The sequence below is a fragment of the Nylanderia fulva genome, unplaced genomic scaffold (assembly GCF_048542155.1).
Source record: "Nylanderia fulva isolate GAGA-0341 unplaced genomic scaffold, ASM4854215v1 Scaffold21, whole genome shotgun sequence".
Taxonomy (NCBI): domain Eukaryota; kingdom Metazoa; phylum Arthropoda; class Insecta; order Hymenoptera; family Formicidae; genus Nylanderia; species Nylanderia fulva.
Window position 1 is genome coordinate 1,425,321 of NW_028190275.1, and position 19,662 is coordinate 1,444,982.

At 32.6% G+C, this 19,662-nt stretch overlaps 3 protein-coding genes across 6 annotated transcripts; 1 reads left to right on the top strand and 2 right to left on the bottom strand.

Annotated features, from left to right (window-relative positions):
- Positions 1 to 63: 63 nt before the first annotated feature.
- Ntf-2 (nuclear transport factor-2) lies at positions 64 to 8,210 on the top strand. Of its 3 annotated transcripts, XR_003820373.2 has the most exons (7): positions 75 to 564; positions 669 to 740; positions 1,234 to 1,332; positions 2,707 to 2,911; positions 5,559 to 5,794; positions 6,072 to 6,348; positions 6,433 to 8,210. XR_003820373.2 is itself a non-coding variant. In XM_029307557.2 (4 exons), the coding sequence occupies exons 1-4, from the start codon at positions 457 to 459 to the stop codon at positions 1,909 to 1,911; spliced, it is 393 nt and encodes a 130-aa protein (XP_029163390.1). In that variant the 5' UTR covers positions 64 to 456; the 3' UTR covers positions 1,912 to 1,915. The 3 variants fall into 3 exon arrangements, 2 of the variants coding, with proteins under 2 accessions (XP_029163390.1, XP_029163389.1); XM_029307557.2 differs by lacking the exons at positions 2,707 to 2,911; positions 5,559 to 5,794; positions 6,072 to 6,348; positions 6,433 to 8,210 and adding an exon at positions 1,798 to 1,915 and having other exon boundaries at positions 64 to 564; XM_029307556.2 differs by lacking the exons at positions 5,559 to 5,794; positions 6,072 to 6,348; positions 6,433 to 8,210 and having other exon boundaries at positions 2,707 to 3,364.
- On the bottom strand, positions 3,249 to 7,433 carry Hpd (4-hydroxyphenylpyruvate dioxygenase). The gene is made up of 12 exons (XM_029307554.2): positions 7,348 to 7,433; positions 6,996 to 7,022; positions 6,845 to 6,907; positions 6,407 to 6,511; positions 6,135 to 6,260; positions 5,827 to 5,916; positions 5,622 to 5,722; positions 5,261 to 5,338; positions 4,697 to 4,931; positions 4,158 to 4,280; positions 3,959 to 4,075; positions 3,249 to 3,795 (listed from the first exon to the last, which is right to left on the bottom strand). Exons 1-12 carry the CDS (start codon positions 7,348 to 7,350, stop codon positions 3,721 to 3,723), a joined length of 1,143 nt encoding a protein of 380 aa, XP_029163387.1. The 5' UTR covers positions 7,351 to 7,433; the 3' UTR covers positions 3,249 to 3,720.
- A 389-nt stretch (positions 8,211 to 8,599) lies between the features above and the next one.
- Positions 8,600 to 15,120, bottom strand: HPS4 (Hermansky-Pudlak syndrome 4 protein). Of its 2 annotated transcripts, none has more exons than XM_029307567.2 (12): positions 14,965 to 15,120; positions 13,987 to 14,221; positions 13,669 to 13,899; positions 13,481 to 13,575; positions 13,279 to 13,348; positions 12,954 to 13,121; positions 12,453 to 12,853; positions 12,203 to 12,364; positions 11,785 to 12,104; positions 11,125 to 11,675; positions 10,711 to 10,937; positions 8,600 to 10,391 (listed from the first exon to the last, which is right to left on the bottom strand). In XM_029307567.2, the coding sequence occupies exons 1-12, from the start codon at positions 14,970 to 14,972 to the stop codon at positions 10,217 to 10,219; spliced, it is 2,643 nt and encodes an 880-aa protein (XP_029163400.2). In that variant the 5' UTR covers positions 14,973 to 15,120; the 3' UTR covers positions 8,600 to 10,216. The 2 variants fall into 2 exon arrangements, with proteins under 2 accessions (XP_029163400.2, XP_029163401.2); XM_029307568.2 differs by lacking the exon at positions 14,965 to 15,120 and adding an exon at positions 14,400 to 14,951.
- Positions 15,121 to 19,662: the final 4,542 nt, after the last annotated feature.

The window sequence follows — 19,662 nt, forward strand, 5'->3', positions numbered from 1 at the left end:
TGCATCGAAATAACATTCTAAATTTATATCGATATCGCACTTGCAACCTATCGATAGAATTCAATTCAGTAAGGTTATAACAGCAACCTAAAATATTCCATGGAATTTCTCGACATGGAAGATCGCATTTTCTCGTTGCGAGACAAGAAAGGGATGAAGTACAAAGCGCGATCGGACGCTAAGCAATTTACAACGCGCAATTGAGCTCTTACCTTCGAGTAGCGTGCGCGGCCTCTTCGATATATCGCAGGGGCGCGAGTGTGGCTTCCTGCCTCGACACGAGGGATGTTGCACGGCGCTGTTTCACGGTCGTAGGATCTCGGCTCGGAGTCGGTGGGACTCAGGTGTCGCGGAGTAACTCAGGAAAGAAGGAGAGAACGAGGAAGACTCAGGGGCCGCGCTTGACGTTTCTTTGACGTTTCTTTGACGTTTCCTTTTCCCGTCACTGGTGCGACCATGGCGATGAACGTGCCGTACGAGGCGATCGGCAAGGGCTTCGTCCAGCAATATTACGCGCTCTTCGACGACCCGGCGCAGAGGCCGAACCTCATAAACATGTACAACGTAAGGGCTGTCGTTTTCGTTCCCACCCTAAAGCGCTCGACTTCGACTTTACACGTATCTCTCTCTCGCTTTGATTCGGTCCGACTGACATAACCTTTTTGCAGACGGAGACGTCTTTCATGACGTTCGAAGGCTTGCAGATACAGGGCGCTATCAAAATTATGGAGAAGTTAACTGTGAGTAAATGAGCTCGCTCTTACGTCGAGAGAATTTTCTAATTTTTTGCAATTATATATATATATATATATATATGTGTGTATCTATATAGTGTTCCCCGCCTTTTCCTCCCCCCTCCCTCTCTTCCTTGGTCTTTATCACTTATTGCTTCAGGCACAGATTAGTTGCTGAATTTTTTTGTAGGAGAATCAGCCTGTCCTTGTAATTGATTTATTTGTAAATAGAGATTACATAGTTTTGAATAGTAAAAATATTAAGATTTTTGAAAGTTTGCTAAATTAAAACTAGATAGAGAATATAGATGCAAAGCTGAAAATGTACTTGTAATTTTATACTTTAGACTTTGTAATCTTGCGTCTGCATTTATACATTGCTTTCGATCCCTTCGCTTTGATTGCAGAGTTCTTTTATCCCTTTATTTTTATTTTATGTAAAATTTATACAATGACTTAATTATCCTAGCACATATTAACTTTTTCTCTTGTTTTCCAGAGTTTATCCTTTCAAAAAATAAATCGGATAATAACAGCAATTGATTCGCAACCCATGTTTGATGGCGGAGTTCTTATTAATGTATTAGGAAGGTTGCAGGTAAGAAAAGAATTATAATCGCAAACATTCTTTGGTTCCTTATTAAGAGTTGTCTCTAGTACAAGAGATGCGAAACAAAGTATATGCAATCCAGAAAGTTAATTGTGCAATGGATATAGTATTAAATATTGCAAAAAGTCCTATTTGAATCTTGTATATTTGCACACATATGATATCTGTGTCTAAACCAATCAGTTCAGTAATTTAATTTACGCACGTTTTCAATTTTTAATATTTAATATCTGTCAATATAATTTTAACAAAAAAGAAAGTATATGTATATATCACATATGATATTGTAGAATTTTCTTCTATGAGAAACAGTGATTGTTAATGCAATTTATAGATAAATATTAAATACAGATTACAAAGGAATGTTAAACAAAACATGAGGTCTATAAATAATTTTAAGTTATTTTAAATTGTAAAGAGAATATTTAGTGATTATTGTTGGTGATCGGGCAGACTGATGAAGATCAGCCCCACGCGTACATCCAGACATTTGTCCTGAAGCCAATTGGTACCAGCTTTTATGTGCAGCACGACATCTTCAGACTCGCATTGCATGACACAGTTTAGGCATCAGGTATCGCAAAATCCCCCTTCCATGCTCTGCATTGAGAAGCAAGCTTTGTCCAATATTTCCAATCACAAGCATCTTGCAGAGATCGCTTTTCCGCATTATATACAACATGAATTGGCTGCTGTTGCGAATGTTAAGATGTGTATCCTGTTCACCAACTTTTTCATTATTTACACAATTTCGTACGTTACTTGTACATTACTTTTATTTGAGTTTGGGATAGCACGCAGCTGCAATCATGTCTACAAAATATCCTTACACATTAATCAAAATTTGCATTATAATTACAATACGACTATTAATTGTAATAATCTAAAGTAGTTTTTTTACATTTTTTGCAATTTAATTTTTTTATTGCAATTTTTTGATATTTTTATTCTTAAGTAGAGAGAGACATTTTCCACCATTTATTTTCAATCAACATTTTTTAATTAAAGGAGATTTGCATTATTTAATCTAAAATTCCCTTATAAGATAACACAAGATAATTTTGTTATATTTTGTATGTTTTAAAAAGTGTATAGAGAGAGAGAGAGAGAATAATTGATAATTGTGTTAGCAAGTGACTTAACATAGTAGAAGATTAAATTGCCGAACGAATTGGAATAATGGCTGGACTGCAATGATTTACAGATTAATGTTTGTCATTTTTACATCCTCAACTCATCGAATTGTATTTTATATTACTGTGAAACATCTAATCAGCATCTTTAACATTAATGTTATTTTATCATCATATGTTCTGCTATATCTATCATTATATAAAATATAACTTACGTTTTTAATTATAGGCAGACGAGGACCCACCGCATGCCTTCTCACAGTGTTTTGTGTTGAAGCCGATGGGAAACTCATACTATTGTCAGCACGATATCTTTCGCCTTGGCATTCATGATTCGGCATGAACGAGGATGATCGGGCTGGTTTCCGCGACAAGTGTGTGATCGACAGACGGGTTGCCGAGCGACGGAGACCCTGGAGATCGCGAGCTAATAAGTGAGCCACCTAATCTCATCGATAACCCTCTCTCATCACGATCACAGATCTATCCCCATTCTTTCTAGATAATATCACGAGTTTTATATGAAGAGTATCTTTCCGCATATATCTTGGCCACAAAAAAAACAGAAAAAAATCGGAAAACATCACAAGATAACAGTTTAAGTAGTTGCGTCGCTTTTCTTCGTACATATAAGTACGTTGTCTCGAAAAAAACAAATCTACATTTCTTAATTACGTAGCACAACACGCATACATACAGTACATATATACATACAGTACATACACACATAGATGTTTCATCGATCGGGAGAGTTTGATTTTTGACGGCAGGTAATATATTTGCATCACTACGCTTCAAAATGTATTGTAACATATTTTACATTTAATGCTGTGTATTTTTGTAATACAAAAATGTTGGCCATTAAATATACAAGAATACGGAATTAATCGGACAAATTGATTATCTATTCCACAGACGCGAAAAAGTAAAGCCTTGACATTTTTGTCGATAGCGACCAAACACACAGCACTATTATGATGTGCATAAATTTATTATTGATTAATAATACGCGGCAGGATATTTAGGTATGACCGTGCCGAATGAATTTTGAAGCGGAGAAGTAGCATAATGTTTTTAATGTGATATTTCATTATAGAAAATTATAAGAGTAGCTATATAATTAAGTACCGAAAATACTCATTTTTTGCCTTTTGTTAGTATTACTTGCTGAGATAGAGAAATAGAAAAATAAAAGTTTTATATATTATTAATTTTACAAATATATATTAATAATGTTAATAATCTATAAATTTCCACGTTTTGCCTGCTCCAATTCGATTGCTTCGAACAATGCTTGGAAATTGCCAGCGCCAAAACCCTGAAATGAGGAAATAATACAATAAATTTTCAATTATTTAGATATTAACGAGTTTTTTCCAAATTTAAATATTAATATATGAAAAATTTTACAAATTTAGACATAAAATATTAGATTAATTTAAGAGACAAAATATGCTTTACAAATTTTTCTCGATACATACATTATGATTGCGCCTCTGTATAACTTCTATGAACAGCGTCGGCCGGTCTTGCATATTTTTCGTAAATATTTGTAGAAGATAGCCGTTCTCGTCGTAGTCTATTAATATCTTCAATTTCTACACAATACGTGCAATGAAATTAGTAGTATACGTAGCGATTTAATGTATTAGAGTTTCAGTCCGCTATTAATAAAGGTACCTGCAATATATCCAAGTCTTCCACGATTTTCGTGCCACTGGCTTTTAGGCGGTTTCTGAGCATTTCGTAATAACTGTCGGGCACGTTAAGAAACTCCATTCCTCTGGCACGCAGATTTGTTATCTGCAAAATGAAACGATAAACTGTGTAGGCGAAGTATTTTTTAAGAAAATATCTTAATTTAGTAAATTTATTCAGTGAAAAAATTAATTATTCGTAAAAATTTATTATTATTAATAAAAACTATATATTATTATAAAATTAATATAATTGCTAATTGCAAAACGTAGTAGTGTATAATAATATAATTTAGCTGTAATAAAAAGATGGACTTTTATAAACTTGCTTATATATATATGGCTATAATATTCTGATATACACTTGCCAATACTATTGTATCTATAGCTTACGTTGCATATGTTTTCGAGATTTTCTATACTGGCAGTGTATATTGGAACGTAGTACTTATTGCACAATTTCATCTTAGTTATGTGTTATGTACAAAATGTGAGTTCCTTTTAGAATGTTCAATTTTTTACCGCTGTAATAATGTTGCTTGTGTTGAGAGCTATGTGTTGTACACCAGCACCACCGTAGTACTCGACGTACTCTTGGATCTGGGAACGTTTCTTTCCGGATGCGGGCTCGTTGATCGGCATCTTCACCGTCTCTTCCCAATTCGTCATCACGATGGATCGTAGTGCGGAATATTCCGTATGCAACTGTGTATCATCAACTGACCAGAATCTGTGAAACTGCAAACACTCCTCGTACCTAAAAGACAAAGAAATAATCTTAATTTAATTTGGTATTTTATGTTTAGCTGAAGAAAATATATTTTTTTAAGGTTTTAAAACGATTTGATTTAATTTAAATAATATCTAACGAATTTTACCACAAATTTTATATATTTTATCATGTATACTAGTTCGTTACGTTAATATTTTAATATTTAATTAATTTTATTGATAAACTTATTTGCATAACACAAACGTTGCTATTAATTATCAATATTATTTAAAATAAAAAAAATATGCGCTGAGTTATGACTTCTCGTTAGCATAAATGTGTTTACACATTCAAGAGTAGATACATTTGCATACCATTTCGCAATGGATTCCATCTGTTTGTCGGGCTGATTACCCACCACGTGGTCCACAAAATTCAAATGTGTCTGTGGCCTATAATTATTTGACAGAAGTATGTCGATATATGTATAGAGAAAAACAAGTTAGATTTATAATGAAAGCTGTTTTCATCGTGTTCTACAAATCTGTTATGTTTGTAAAGAGTGCTTTGAGGATATGTCACAAATATCTTAGAATATATAATAAAGGATATTCTTTAAAATTTTGTTTTGTAAAGTATATTACTATTAAAATGTTATTGAATCTTTTACAGGAAGGAATAGAAAGGAATCCTAGTTTGATTTCTATGTGAGATTTGGCGATTTTGCATACGTACAAATGTTTGAGAAGAACATCTTCCGGTGCCTTTACAAAGCCTGGCAGAAAGAAACCCTTATACTTTGTCCTGTCAATGAGCGTGTGGAGCGTGTCGCCGTACTATGATGAAAATGACCAATTTAATTCATGAACATCTAGAGGACATCTGATATGATTCTACGTAACAGAAAAGTATTTTCAAATGAATATTTTTTAATACTTACGGTTTTAACGGTAGCCATCCTCACAGTGCCGAATTCATCACTTTCCTCCCATATATTACGCACTATTTTGGCGCCTTTTTCTTTGGCTACCTACACAATATTAATTAATTGAAATTAAAAGAAAGATAAGAGAAAGTGTATGTGTGTGTTAAAGTTTGTTAAAAATGAAAAAATGATTATAATTTTGTTTGCTAGAAAGGATTAAAATATTTTTTTTATTTAATCTCTATTTTTCCTAATTCCAGAAAGAAGTCTTTTACATATGAAAATTCTGCTCATGTGGAAGAAACTTTATTTTAATCTTTTACCTGCACGATTGTATGGATGTCTTCGACGCTGAATGCTACATCCCGGACGCCGTCCCCGTGTCGAGAGAGATGTTTCGATATTTCTCCATCGTCAGGCTCGTACGGAGACTCGAACACGAATATGATCTACGAATTGGGTCATTAGAAAAGATTATGCAAGATCAACGTTTCGAAACACTTGTTTCTTAAATAAATTATTAATTTTTAAATTAAGGTAAACTTGTTAAATATTAATATGTTCTATTTCTTTGTTTGCATTTAAAGTTACTCACTTTGTTCTGTTTCACGACGTGCGTAGCTGTTTGTCTGGATCCAGTTTCCAAGCCACGATATCCCAATGGTTCGAATCCCATCCTGCATCGATAGAAACTGGCAGCCTGCAAGCAATTGTTTTATTTTCACGTGTACGTATATAAGTGATTATTATAATTTATTTTATACAAGATTTTTCAGTTTCTTTATATGTAAGAAATATAGAGATAGTTTAAAGGGAAGGAAACAATAAGAAAAACTCCGTAAAAACATTTGTATGTCTAATATGATATTGCGATGAAATTCAAAAAGAGTCGTAATTTGGAAAAAAATTTAATTGAACGTACGCTTATATAAATTTTTGTTACATTTTCGGGTCAGGAATCTTTATTCCTAGCTCATATACTTTTCATACATATTAAAAGATATCTTATAGAAAATATCCTATGAAAATCTACCTGCTTTGCATTTCCGACCCAGAATCTTATGTGGTCGAAGCTGAGGAATTTTCCTCCAACGGGCTGAAAAATGCAAGCATCATATATGTCATATATTAAATAGAAATTCCAAACGAAGGGAGACTAAATTGTCGTAAAGGATGACGCTTACCTGAGGTCCTTTATCAATGTAACTGGTCTGAAAACAAACACAAGGAATTTACTTTTCGAGATGCATACATATAAATATTTAACAAATTACTTTTTTAAGAACTAAATATAACAATTATAATTTTTTTCTTTAAAGCATAAAGTAGGATTATAGAATATTATATATCATAGAATAGAAGAGGAATGTCCACCTTCGTATAAATATACAATTGTTGTACAATTTTTTACATTTTATATTAAATAATCAATTGTATATTTTATCTAATCACAATTTAAGTAAAATCAATAATTTATCTTTAATTTAAAATTTATATAAAAAAACTTTCAGATGAGCGGACATTCCTTGATCTTACCATAGTATTTTATTAAAATCGAGGAAAACGATAAAAGAAATCTCCTGATGATGACAGCGATTATCGCGATCTGCGTATCGAGTTCGGCTTTAAATATCAACCTGTGATCGGTAGAACCCGCGTAATCACGCGATTGGTTCATGATGGGGGCTTGTTTGCGTCTCGTTCTTTGCGGTCCATAAATTAGAGTCGTGACGATAGTAGTTTTTTTTAATTGGGTGTGTCGTTAAGTTGCGACACAACTCGAATGGCATTCGTGCGCCGAGTGGGCTCGCCTTCCTAATGATGTTCAGCATAGTTTTCTTATTAAGAGTCCTAGCATGTAAACAAACTCTTTGTGAAAGTTTAATAGGATTGCATATGTATAAAGAAATTTTACGAAATGTTATTTATAAGATTATTATTTTTCGACTAATCAAGTATTACCTCACGGTAATATAAGCTTCTCGCAAAAATATATCTCAATTTTAGTACAATAATTGTTTAAATTACAGTAAATTTGTGGAAAAGAGAAACATGAAATTTCAACGTTACACTATAATTTTAAACGATTGGATATATAAATAGAAAGAAAGTATAGTTAAAGAAAGTATAGTTTTCTTATACATTTTTTGAAAATATAAGAATATGTTATTTTTCCCCAATTTTTCTATATCGACTGCTTTGAAAAATTTGAAAAAAATTCAAATTTTATAGTTAATCACTTTCAGCATATTAAAATATTTTTTCACGTAATATCTCTTTCCACATCACAAACATATTTATGCCGTCTGGCGTTAGAATGCAGTCTTTCCGTGTACACACCTTCTAATGCATTTATGCATTTGTACTACATTAGAAATATATATTTGCTGTTTACGTTATACGCTTCACTGAGATGATTATATTAGCGCGATGATTACATATAGTGCTTATGCCAGAGATATTCATTATAAACTTTGCGATTAATATTACATACATTAAATTTTAAACAAAGAATATAAAACAATTTTAATTATATATGAAGAAAGTTTTAGTTTTAATTATAAATGGTAATTCTATCATTTTTTTCAAATTTTGTTTTTGTAATTATGCATTACATTGTATATGCAATTATATCTTATTATATATTTTTTTATGTAATTTTCATTACATTTATAATTTGAAATTATAAATTGAATATGTTAATATAGAACTATCAACAGAGATATTTAGGATTTTGTTTCGGGAGACTGAAATTCTGGATGAACGATTACATTAAAACAAATTCATATTTAACATTAAGCAACTATAATTTTATTTACTTAATAAAACAGTGCTGTATAAGCGCTTCTTTTGCGAAAGTGCTGACAACTTAGTCGGTTAGACTTCGGTGGGGAAGGAGAGACTGAAACCTGACAGCCCTTCCAATGATTACGTCACTGGCTTTCAATATAATTTTAGTAACAAATTAATAATTTCAAACTAATAATATTACTGTACGAAGGATCATAGAATGCGCTGGAAAATAAGTTCAAGAAAGAGACTTCAAAAACGATGAATCTTTATTATAGTTTTCCTTTCAAACAAAGGACTGACAAGGAAAACTATAAAATATAAGAGAAAAGATCATCGTGGAATGCGTGCGATGACGCAATGCGATTCAACTTTGCTCGCTAAAAATGCAATATATTAACATAACGTTTAAATTACTATATAAAAATTTGGACATAGCGCATTATTCGCGTCTCGTTGCCAAAACTCGTTTTGCGAATGATTCTTGCGCGAGATCATCGACATTTTTATTCAAATATGAGACGAAAACGGAACATTGAGACGTCAATGACGCAAAAAAATGCATAAAATATTCTTAAATTACAATTGACAATGCCAACTCAGACGATTCTGACGAGTCTTATAAATATCACTATTATTTTGTTTCTATCTATAAAAGCAATTCGAACGACTATAAATACTGGACGCGCAACGTATTAACTATTAACTGAATACTGATCTCCGTCTTTTTTTCTTTCGCGAATATATTTTCAACTATATTTTTACTTTACGAAAACTGGACGCTTATCGAATAAAATGCAAATAACTTAATGCATACGGATATGTACAATGAATCAATTAGATATAAGATGTTTGAGAATTGATGGACAATGAAGCATTATTTGTTGCGTAGTAAAATTTCGCAAAAATGGAATTATTTAATATTATAATATTACTTATCTTTATTTCTAAGACTCTTTAGTTTATAATTTTCTAGAAATTTTTGCTTTTTAATAATTTATATAGCTATTGAAATGCCCCAGAATACACATTCGTTGATAAAAAAAAAGTATTAAAAAGTGCCTCTCGCCACAGTTTTAATTTGATAACGCTGTGCGTCTACTTTCCGTCGATTCTAAGACATCTTATATACAACAACATATATAATACAAATAACGTTCAATATGATATCTATACAATTACGAGATGGTAAAATACAAATCGGATAAAGTCGACAGTTATTATTATCATAGAAAATTTCTCGATTCGTGATGTGATAGGAATACTATAAGTACACATTGCAGCGATATATAAAAAAACCTATTCGATTATTCCCTCTTTCTCAGAGCCAATTTTCTCGAAATTACACACTCGGCACGGTGGAGAATCACAGATTACAAAAATACCCGTAGAAAAATGTTCAGCATATCCTGTTAAAATTATCTTATCTCGATTTAACTGACGGAATAATTTCCATTTTGCTTTCTTTGTACAGAATACGAACTGGATTTGAATTTATTTTCTCTGCCGAGGATAAATAAGCGAAATTGTAAACGCGTATGTGTGTATGTTTATATATCTATGTGTTATTTTTCTTACTTTTTCTGAAAATGGGAAGCGACGTACGTTTCTGGATTTACAGTAACACAATCCCGTGATCTCTTTCTAATCGACGCTTCGCCTTGAGTGCTACGATCCCCATGAGATCCGCCGGGGTTGGAAGAACCGCAAAAGCACCCGGTGCCACAGCTTGTTGATAAAACACTTCTACTCCTCCACACTGGTTACCGTAAACCACCGTATCCTCCGTTCTGTTTAAAAGATTTTTTTTTTAATTACGAAGCGTTTCTTAATTAGATTTATGATCTTCCTCTGTGATCACAAGTTTTTTAATTTTAAATTTATAAATTTATTATTGTGAAAAAATTAACAAATATTTCATAAAGTCTTATTAGAAAACATTTATTTTACAAGAACATAAAATATAAAATTAGAACTGATTCATGAACTCGAAAAGAGATCAAATATAAGTTTTGAAAATCTAATATAAATTAAATAATGTAAAATAAAAATGTAATTAAATTCGATCCTTTTTTTTATTCGCGAAGAATTGACGCTATAAATAATTACCTGACAATGATATCCGTCAAATTGCTCGCTTGCGTAAATCTGTCGTGGAGGCAAGACACGATGTCCAACTCGGTAACGCCCCAGAGTCCGTAACGTTGCACGGTGTCCCATTGCGGGTCAATGTTTAAAATACTGTATAGTTCCTTGTTTTCTGTCGACGGCAATGGTTCCAAACATTGCTGCAGCCGCAACTCGAGTTTACCCAACGTGCTCACGCAAGTATGCCACTATATGATTTATTATTATTCTTACAGTCACATCTTTGTATGTATAATATCGACATGACTAAGAGAGAACACTTGAAGCCCGTTAGTTTCATATTATTTTTTCCTTTTTATTATAAAGCTTTTGCTTCTACTATAGATTTTTCATTCCTAAATCTAATTTCGCAATACGTGCAATTTTCACACTTACCAGAGCGTGTATTAAATCTGGATTGTTCGCGGTACCATTTTCCATTAGCAGCACCAACACCATATTTTGATAGCCGCAAAGAAACAGCTCGGTCTTCTCGAGGCAGGCGGCGGGATCATCCTTGTTGACCCAGTCCTCCTCCAGCTCGTCTTCACCATCGCTGACTTCCTTCTCAACCGATTCCAGCTTCTGTCTTATCAGCTGATTCATCGACGTCGTCATCGTCATCGTCGTTGCTGCATTGATGGCTGCACCGCCAGAGAATCCGGAGAGATCGCGAAATTCGCTCGGCGTAGTATCGCGGCTGCAAAAGCCACTGGTTCGTTCGTCGGCCAACAGGCTCAGTTTCGACATCAGCGGTGTTAGCTGTAGACCATCCAGCTTTCGCCTCTGCGGGAAATCGAACGAGCTACCGCCACATTCCGACGTCGACCTTCGTCTATCGTCGCCGTCTTGCACTTCAGAGACAATGTTAAGCGGTTTCAGCGGTAGGCTCATCGATCTCTTGTACGTCTCCTGTTTGCTCTTGTCGTAGCCAGGATTGGTATTTTCTAAAAATTTGAAACACATTGAAGATTTTTCTACTTAACATAGTTTTTTTTTATATTTTTAGGTTTCTTCAAAATACTTGGTCTTTAGAATACAATTGAAATCAAGTACCTTCGCCAGCATCTTTCGAGATCGAACTTGAGCTGCTATTTATTGACAATTTCGCACTCGTCAAGTCGCTCGATAGGTTCTTCGATTGCAGATTGTCATCGTTGTTGCAACTTCCATGAATGCCGCTGCTGTTACCATCATCGCGCAGCTCCTCGCAGTGCGAAGCAATGTGTTGTTCATATAACGACTGCGAGACCGGAAAACCGTCGCATCGGAAGACGGGGTAACAGGGATCGGTGATGGTGCGCGAGTATCGTTTATCGTTTCCGCTGAGCTTCCGCCGAGATGAATTCGGATCGCGGTCGTCAGGTGAAGTTTCGCTGTTATAATAGAATTTAATAACAGAAGAATAATTAATAGAAGAAAATAAGTTATATAAAAGTTATACATAATAATATTCGGATTATTATTCAATTACATTTTGTCTAGCTCCGGTCGATAGGTTCTAGGAATACCGTTCAAGCGCGGCTTAACTGATGACGTCAGGTCTGGCAGGCTCACACTCTTCCGGTCGGGATCCTTTCTTTTCATCGGCTTTTTCTTTGAAGTAGCGTTTCTCAGTTTGTTCAGACGTTTGCACCTTTCATACGATCAAAATTGAATTACTATTTAACATTAAACATTTTTTGAAACTTTCCAAACGTTTCTAGAGATGACTTAAACTATACCTGAGCGCTTCTTTGACGACGTCGGGAATATCATCGTCGTCGTTGCTTTTCGACGAGCTTCGATGTTCGTCGTTCTCGCCACCGCTTTCAGACGAGCAAATGAGCATGGCGTTTCCGTGCAATACTCGGTCTATGTCCTTCAAAGGCGTCGCGCAGACGCTGGGCGTGAGCGGATTGACGATGGTACCGCTAATTTTGGGACGCTCTGGCTTGACCTCTTGCTTGCGTCTAATCGGCGAGTCATGATTGATCGCAAGTGGTACCGATGACACATATTGCGATGGCGGCGGGTAAATTGTAGAATCCAGTTCGCCTTCCTCGGGGACGGTGAATATTCGCGAGGTATCCCGTTTCATGGCGGACATGGTGGGCGGCTCCTTGACGCCGCTCTTTGATACGTTCTGAAAGTTCAGAATTAAATATTAATACAGTGTCGATTACATCATTTTAAACGAAAAACTATGGCATCTAATTAAATTTTATGCATTTACATCTATCTACCTTTCTCTGCAATGTCTTCTTAATTGCGGAATCGAGACACGAATTGTAATATCGCTCGTTATTCGCCTCTTGCATCAGTTTCGCAAACTCTTTCCGCTCTATGTACACTTGTAATAATTGAACACCAATCGGCAAATGAAATTCTGTGGATATCCTCTCTGTAGGAGCCTTTAAAAATTTGATGAATTAAAAGTTTCTTGCAAACACAAGTGATAAATTTCGCTAATGATAAAAATTGATCTACACAGAATCATTTATATTCTATTCGATCAATTACACACCACACATTTACATTTAGATAAATCTAACTAATAATGGAAAATACCTTTATCCTATAAGGATCAGTTATGACAATTTGTTTCGTTAAATCCGCTCCCAGCTGTGTTGAGACTATCCTGAAAGAAAATAAGAATAAAATAAATTAAAAACAATTAATTAACAAATAGCAATATTATAAATATATAATAATTATTAAAATTTTTAAACAATATCTATGCAATTTTACTTGTAAATATTTGTTTCATTACTTGTTATTGTAGAATAATGCTCCTCCTAAAATGCCATTTATCTCTTGATAATGCTGCAGCATTTGCATCCCTTCCAAAAATATATTAGTGGCACTCTACGAGAAACAAAATGTATATAAGAATAATGTTCACATTTTTATATTCACTTTTGTATTCAATATCATCTATTTTATATTGTCTATACTAACTTTTGGAAGTTTAATGACAGGAATGCTGGAAAATAGATTGGCACTGTGTTGAAGAATTGGCAGATAAGTCTCAAACATCTGATACAATTTTTCGGTAAATCTATTGCGATCACTGTTGAGGGATTCCAGCACCTTTACAAGATCACAATGGAAGAATTTCAATAATGATTCCAGAGTGTCAGCACGTCTTTCAAGTATCCAATCATGTATGTTTCTATCAGTCCCTACTGCCTAGAATAAACCAACACAGACAATTTATTAAAATATAATGAAGATTTTGCAACAGCAACTTGAAATACTATAGCAATATGAACTCACCAGTACATACTGCCCAAATTTCTTCAACACAAACTTTCCACCTTGCAATGTAATAGAACGTGGTGCTGAGAACGATGTTGCCAGGAAGTGATATACACCCATCAACTGCCCTGCCAGAGCCAGTCTTTGCGTGAGAGATACCCAAGCCGGATGAAAATACATGACTGCTTCGGCAGGGTCATCCTCCTCTTTACAACACTTTGCAGTGTCGTAAATAAATACTATCATCATCTCTCTGACAACAAAGAGATTATTTTGAATTCGATGACAAACATTATCGTTGTTTCAATGTAAAATAAAATATAGATGATAAATTTATAAATATTATATATATAATATGACTTTTCATAGAGTAAGTAAGAAGCTTTTATGAATTAGATTATTATGTAACTTTCAGAGAAAGACTAGCTTACTTTCTGTTCCTGATTACAAAATTTGTGACAAAGTTTCTCCAAGCTTAATCTATCTAAATATTTTGGCAGCAATTGCAAATGTATCTTAAAGTCTTTCATTGTAACAAAATTATTCTGCATAATGCAAAGATTTTGCAGAGTTCTACGAAACGTTTCAGTTTTGGCGCATGACTGAGTGAATCATATATAAGCGAATAATCGCCGTATTTAGGCAGTATCAGTAACCGATGTAATGTATCGGGACAGATAAGATTAAACTACAAGTGGCGTATATGTCGTGAAATATGATTGCTCGGCAAATCAGTAGTTTGCGAAGCAAGAGTCTGAGCTCGTCCGCTGTAGAAGTATGTTCCAGTGGTAGCTTTATCAAGATATAATTGTGTCTACAAAACATTCTCTTTCGCCAAGATTCAAGGAGAATCATTATACGCAGTTGCATGCTGAGTCGGAGAAAAGCATAAACATAGCGTTTATCATACAAAACTGTTGCATGTTTTATCAAAGTGTGTGTGTGTTATATATAAGTTTACTCTAATTAGATAAGCCGGCAATTAAGCAATCGTACTTCGCCATGATGATCGTTAATCTCTGTAGTCTTGCGAAGTACGTAGTTGTCTCTCGATAGGTCTCCCGCTGTCAAATCTCCAGCTGCTCTACTGTCAAACGTCAAACCACCCGTTTGACATTAACGTGATCCTCGGTACTTGATCGCCGTTCGATAAAGACACCTCGTGAAAGTACACCTTTGTCGCGTCGTCCACCGGTGAAAAGAAAAGTGGGCTGTCATTTTCCTTTTTTTTCTCTTATGTTTTTAATCGTCACGATCACACGGCACGAAGCCGCTCCTTTCTCGCCGCCATACTGATATTGATCTTTCGATGTGATTGTGTGCGTACATGTATGTATGTGTGTGTACACAAATATATATCGCACAAGATATATTCGCGCAATCTCTATTCATATTTATCTTCTACTGTGTTACTATGATATTTTGGTGTAATATATTGATTAAAAAATTATATATCTTTACGCTTCAATTGCATATATATTTAAGAATTCTACACACATATGCACGTTCCCTTTACGAAATTTTTGTACGAAATGAATTTAGTGCCGATTTGCACTATCGATCACTCACTATCGATTCTCACGTGACCTTACTGCCGGGAAATATGAAATATTTTTTTTTATTATTTGACATTTGTAATTTTTTTCTTCTCTCTCACAATTTTAAAAAATGAAGAAAATTAACGAGACTCGGAAATGACAAAAAAATACATTAAAACTAAAACTCTCTGTGTTTCCTTATTGTACAACATAATTCGCTCGGATTTTAGATACAAATTTCTTGCAATTATAGCTACGAAAAAGAACTTACAAATTGCATTACGAAAAATTTCGAATCTTCTTTCCTCTTTCATTAAAGTCATCTTGTCATTTAGTAGTTTTTTTTTATTTCCGAAGCAATTACAAATTAGAAAAAGTTAACATATATATTTTCTCTTCCATTCTTTAATCGAATATACAGTACAATAAAAACAACAAAGTTCGATCGAAATTAGTACAAATATATTTCATTATAAACTGGAGAATAGATTATTATTATTAGGTTCTCCGACAATATATACTTATATATAATCACGCTTTGTTGTTGTTGTTGTTGTATTCTCTTCCTCTTTTCTCAACAAAAATTAAATATCTTATTACATGTTTAATTATCGAACAGCAGAGAAAGAGAGCAAATAGTATAGTCGATATGCAGAAAAAAAAGAAAAAATACAGCTGCATCTTCTTCACCCGGTTTGTACACTATACATTCGGAGTGCGTTATTTTGACTCATGTAAACAAATAACGGTCGGTGTATTATTTTTCATTTTGTAATAAATTCCATTTAAATTTACTCAGTGACGCGTATGTGAGCTGTATTAATTATTACTTTACACTTAATTAAATGACAATTGCTGAGTTAATCGGAATAATCGTAACATCACAATCTTATCTTACAAATAAAAATTGCTTGCATAAATTACACTTATTCACACTATTAAATAATTTATACATTATATCTATATGAACTCATATGCTTATATTCACATCTTTTGCATTTAAGAGAATTTCCCGAAAGACATCTTAATCCTATTGAATTCTTAATCCTTAATCCTTATTAATATTTCAATATTATCAACTCTATCATTTCAGAAAAATGATAGAACTGATTGACACGTTAAGATTTTTATTGATTTTACTCTGTTCCAATAAGATTATAATGATCAAAAAGTTGTTAAACATTGATGATGTTGAATGAATCATTATAACTTTTATTGATAAAATATTAGTTATCTTCATTATAATTATTAAATAATTGCTATTTTGATTATTATATGTCACAGTGTTACACAATATTGGCGTCACAATTTTTCCGATTAAATCCACAGATTTCGTTATAGAGGCTTGAAAAATACTTGTTAATTTTTAAACTGAGATCGATAGTGATATAACATTTTGTTCAGGTCAATTTCCGATGCTTTGGATAGAAAATAGATTGATACATCAATCTTAAAGATTATTTTTGCGTATCTATAGCATAAAAAATCTCAAGTGATCTCAACAAAATATATATCATTACATATGAATATATCGTTACATAAAATATATATTACATAACGATATATATTACATATTAAATATAATGATATACATAATTATATATATAGATAAATATATAATATCCCGCATTTTCTTTCTAAACGCTTTCGGAAATATCCTGCTAATTATACAATTTTGCGAGTCTAATTTACTGCAATTGTCAGTGTATAAACCTGGAGAGTGTATAATCTATATATATATGTTTGCATTATTACTCTCTCTTTCTATAATCGAACGTTAAAGATATATATAAAAAAGAAAAAACAGATCAGTGTGTGTCTCATTAGAATTAAAAATACTGTACAAGCGTTACACACACTCTGACGAACAATTTACAACCTGTTTTCTTCTTTTCCTCTTGTTTTGAGCGATTTGCATCTTCTCTTCACGTTTCAAGTAAACCATTTGCGATTTGCCGACGAGTCGATTTCGTTTACACGAAAAAATGCACGGCACAAATGTATAATACAATATACAACGAACGTATTCACGGGGATTCGTTCGGGAGTCTTCTAGAGTGGAAATTCGCCTTTTCTAGGACCGATTTAATGTGTGCAGGATGATTTCAGTTTCTCCCCTATTAACTTTGTCACTTATTCTATGAACAGACAATTAAAAGAATTTAAATTTAAAGAATACTTTCTTAAAAAATTATAAACGATTATAGATCTTACAGACTTTGAAACTTATTAGAATTGTATGTGTGATATGTATTTACTATTTTTTAAATAAATAAATATAAGATGCGCACGAAAGCACATATATAATTTCAAATATGTATAAAAACTTAAAATAATTTTTGCTCTTTTATATCTTCCATATTTTTAGAAAAATATTTTTATTATAAATATAAGATAAAAATACAAAATACGATACTTTTAAATGTGTATAAATACTTGAAATTATTTTCTCTCTCTTTCATATTTTTATTCAATCTCATTTCTGTTCATAGAATTGTAAACAAGTTTATATGAGAAAAATTAGCATGCTTTGCAAGTTATTTTCGCTTTCTCGTTATTACATTATCCAAGTTTTGAAAGTATAGTATCTTCTAATTCTTTAATCATCTAATACTTATATATATACGCATATATCTCTGTATATTTATATATATATATATATTTATATATTCGCTTTTCAACACGAAGGAATATTCGTGTGTTGCTAACGCTCTCTCATATTTTTTCAAGTCATACAGAATCGAAGTGTTTTTTTTCCAAATAAATCTTTACAACAGATTTCTTCCTCCTTTCTTTTCTTCTTCCTCTTCTATTTCTCTAATACAGCTAAAATATACAAAAACAATACTTTTTATTGTTTCATTGAAATAAACTCTTCTGTACTTTTCATTTGCTTTTTATTTTCTCCTTGCTTGAAAATCAAAGAATTCTACAATTGCCTCTTCTTGAGAACCTTCCTTTTCTTCACATATGTGTAATTGTGTGTGTCGTAAATATATACATAGCAGACTTGTCTGCTCGTTCCTTACAATCTAAATGCCTAAATGTGAGTCGTCGATTATAAACAATTTCATAGAAAATTTATTTATGTGATTAAAATAATGCATAAGTAAATATAATCGTAATCGTTAGAGCTTTGTGAGCACGAGACGATAAATGAATTTGTACAATTTATATATTATGCGTGTAATTCTAAAAAATAGTCTTACAGCTATACGGTGACACAATTGTTTATCCTTTTCTTTTTCACACTGGATACGCTATAAAAGAATAGCAGTGTGGCGGAGTTTTTTAAACCATTTCGAGAAAACTACTTCTCGAATGATTGAGTGTATTCTCCTATTTCTTTCTTTTTCTTTGCATTTCGGACCATATTTCACTTGCGTGAAATCACGATCGCGTATTATATGTACATACATAAATAATAGCGTAACGTGATGAATATCGCATGAATTCTGAGAACCATAACTTACAACTATTGCATAAACTCGAAATAAACATGTGACGTTTACTCATCTATCTATGATATATGTATGTGTAAATATTATATATATATATATATATACATACATATACATATATATATACATGTGTGTGTGTGTGTGTGTATGTATATATAGAAAAAGATTTAATATACAAAAATACGAACTTGTCTATTGCACTTTTTATAATCAAAATGTGTGCAGATTAAATCAGTCCTGAATTCAAGTTAGATTCTTAACTTAGATCGTCAAATTAATATATTAACAATCTCTCTGCCTTTCTATATATCTGAGAGAATCATTATATCACATAAAAAATCATACATATCGCCTGCATTGAAAGAATTTTAAACAAAATAAATAATTCTAGATGCAATTTAAAATAAACTTTCAGCATTACGATTTTATTTCATTGATACTATTCGTTAAATGAGATAAATTCGCAATTTAAAAATTACAATTTCACAGATATCACTTCATCATTAAAATTGATTTCAAAAAGTGATACAACTTATTGTTAGCTTCTTTTTCTTTTAAATATATTTTTTATTTTTATAGAACAGAGAAAAAGTTATATATAATGTGGGAATAAAGTAAATCTGTATTTTGTAAAATCCATTTTGTATGTTTTATTTCGTGTTTAGCATGTTCACTATCTATATGACTCGTGAATA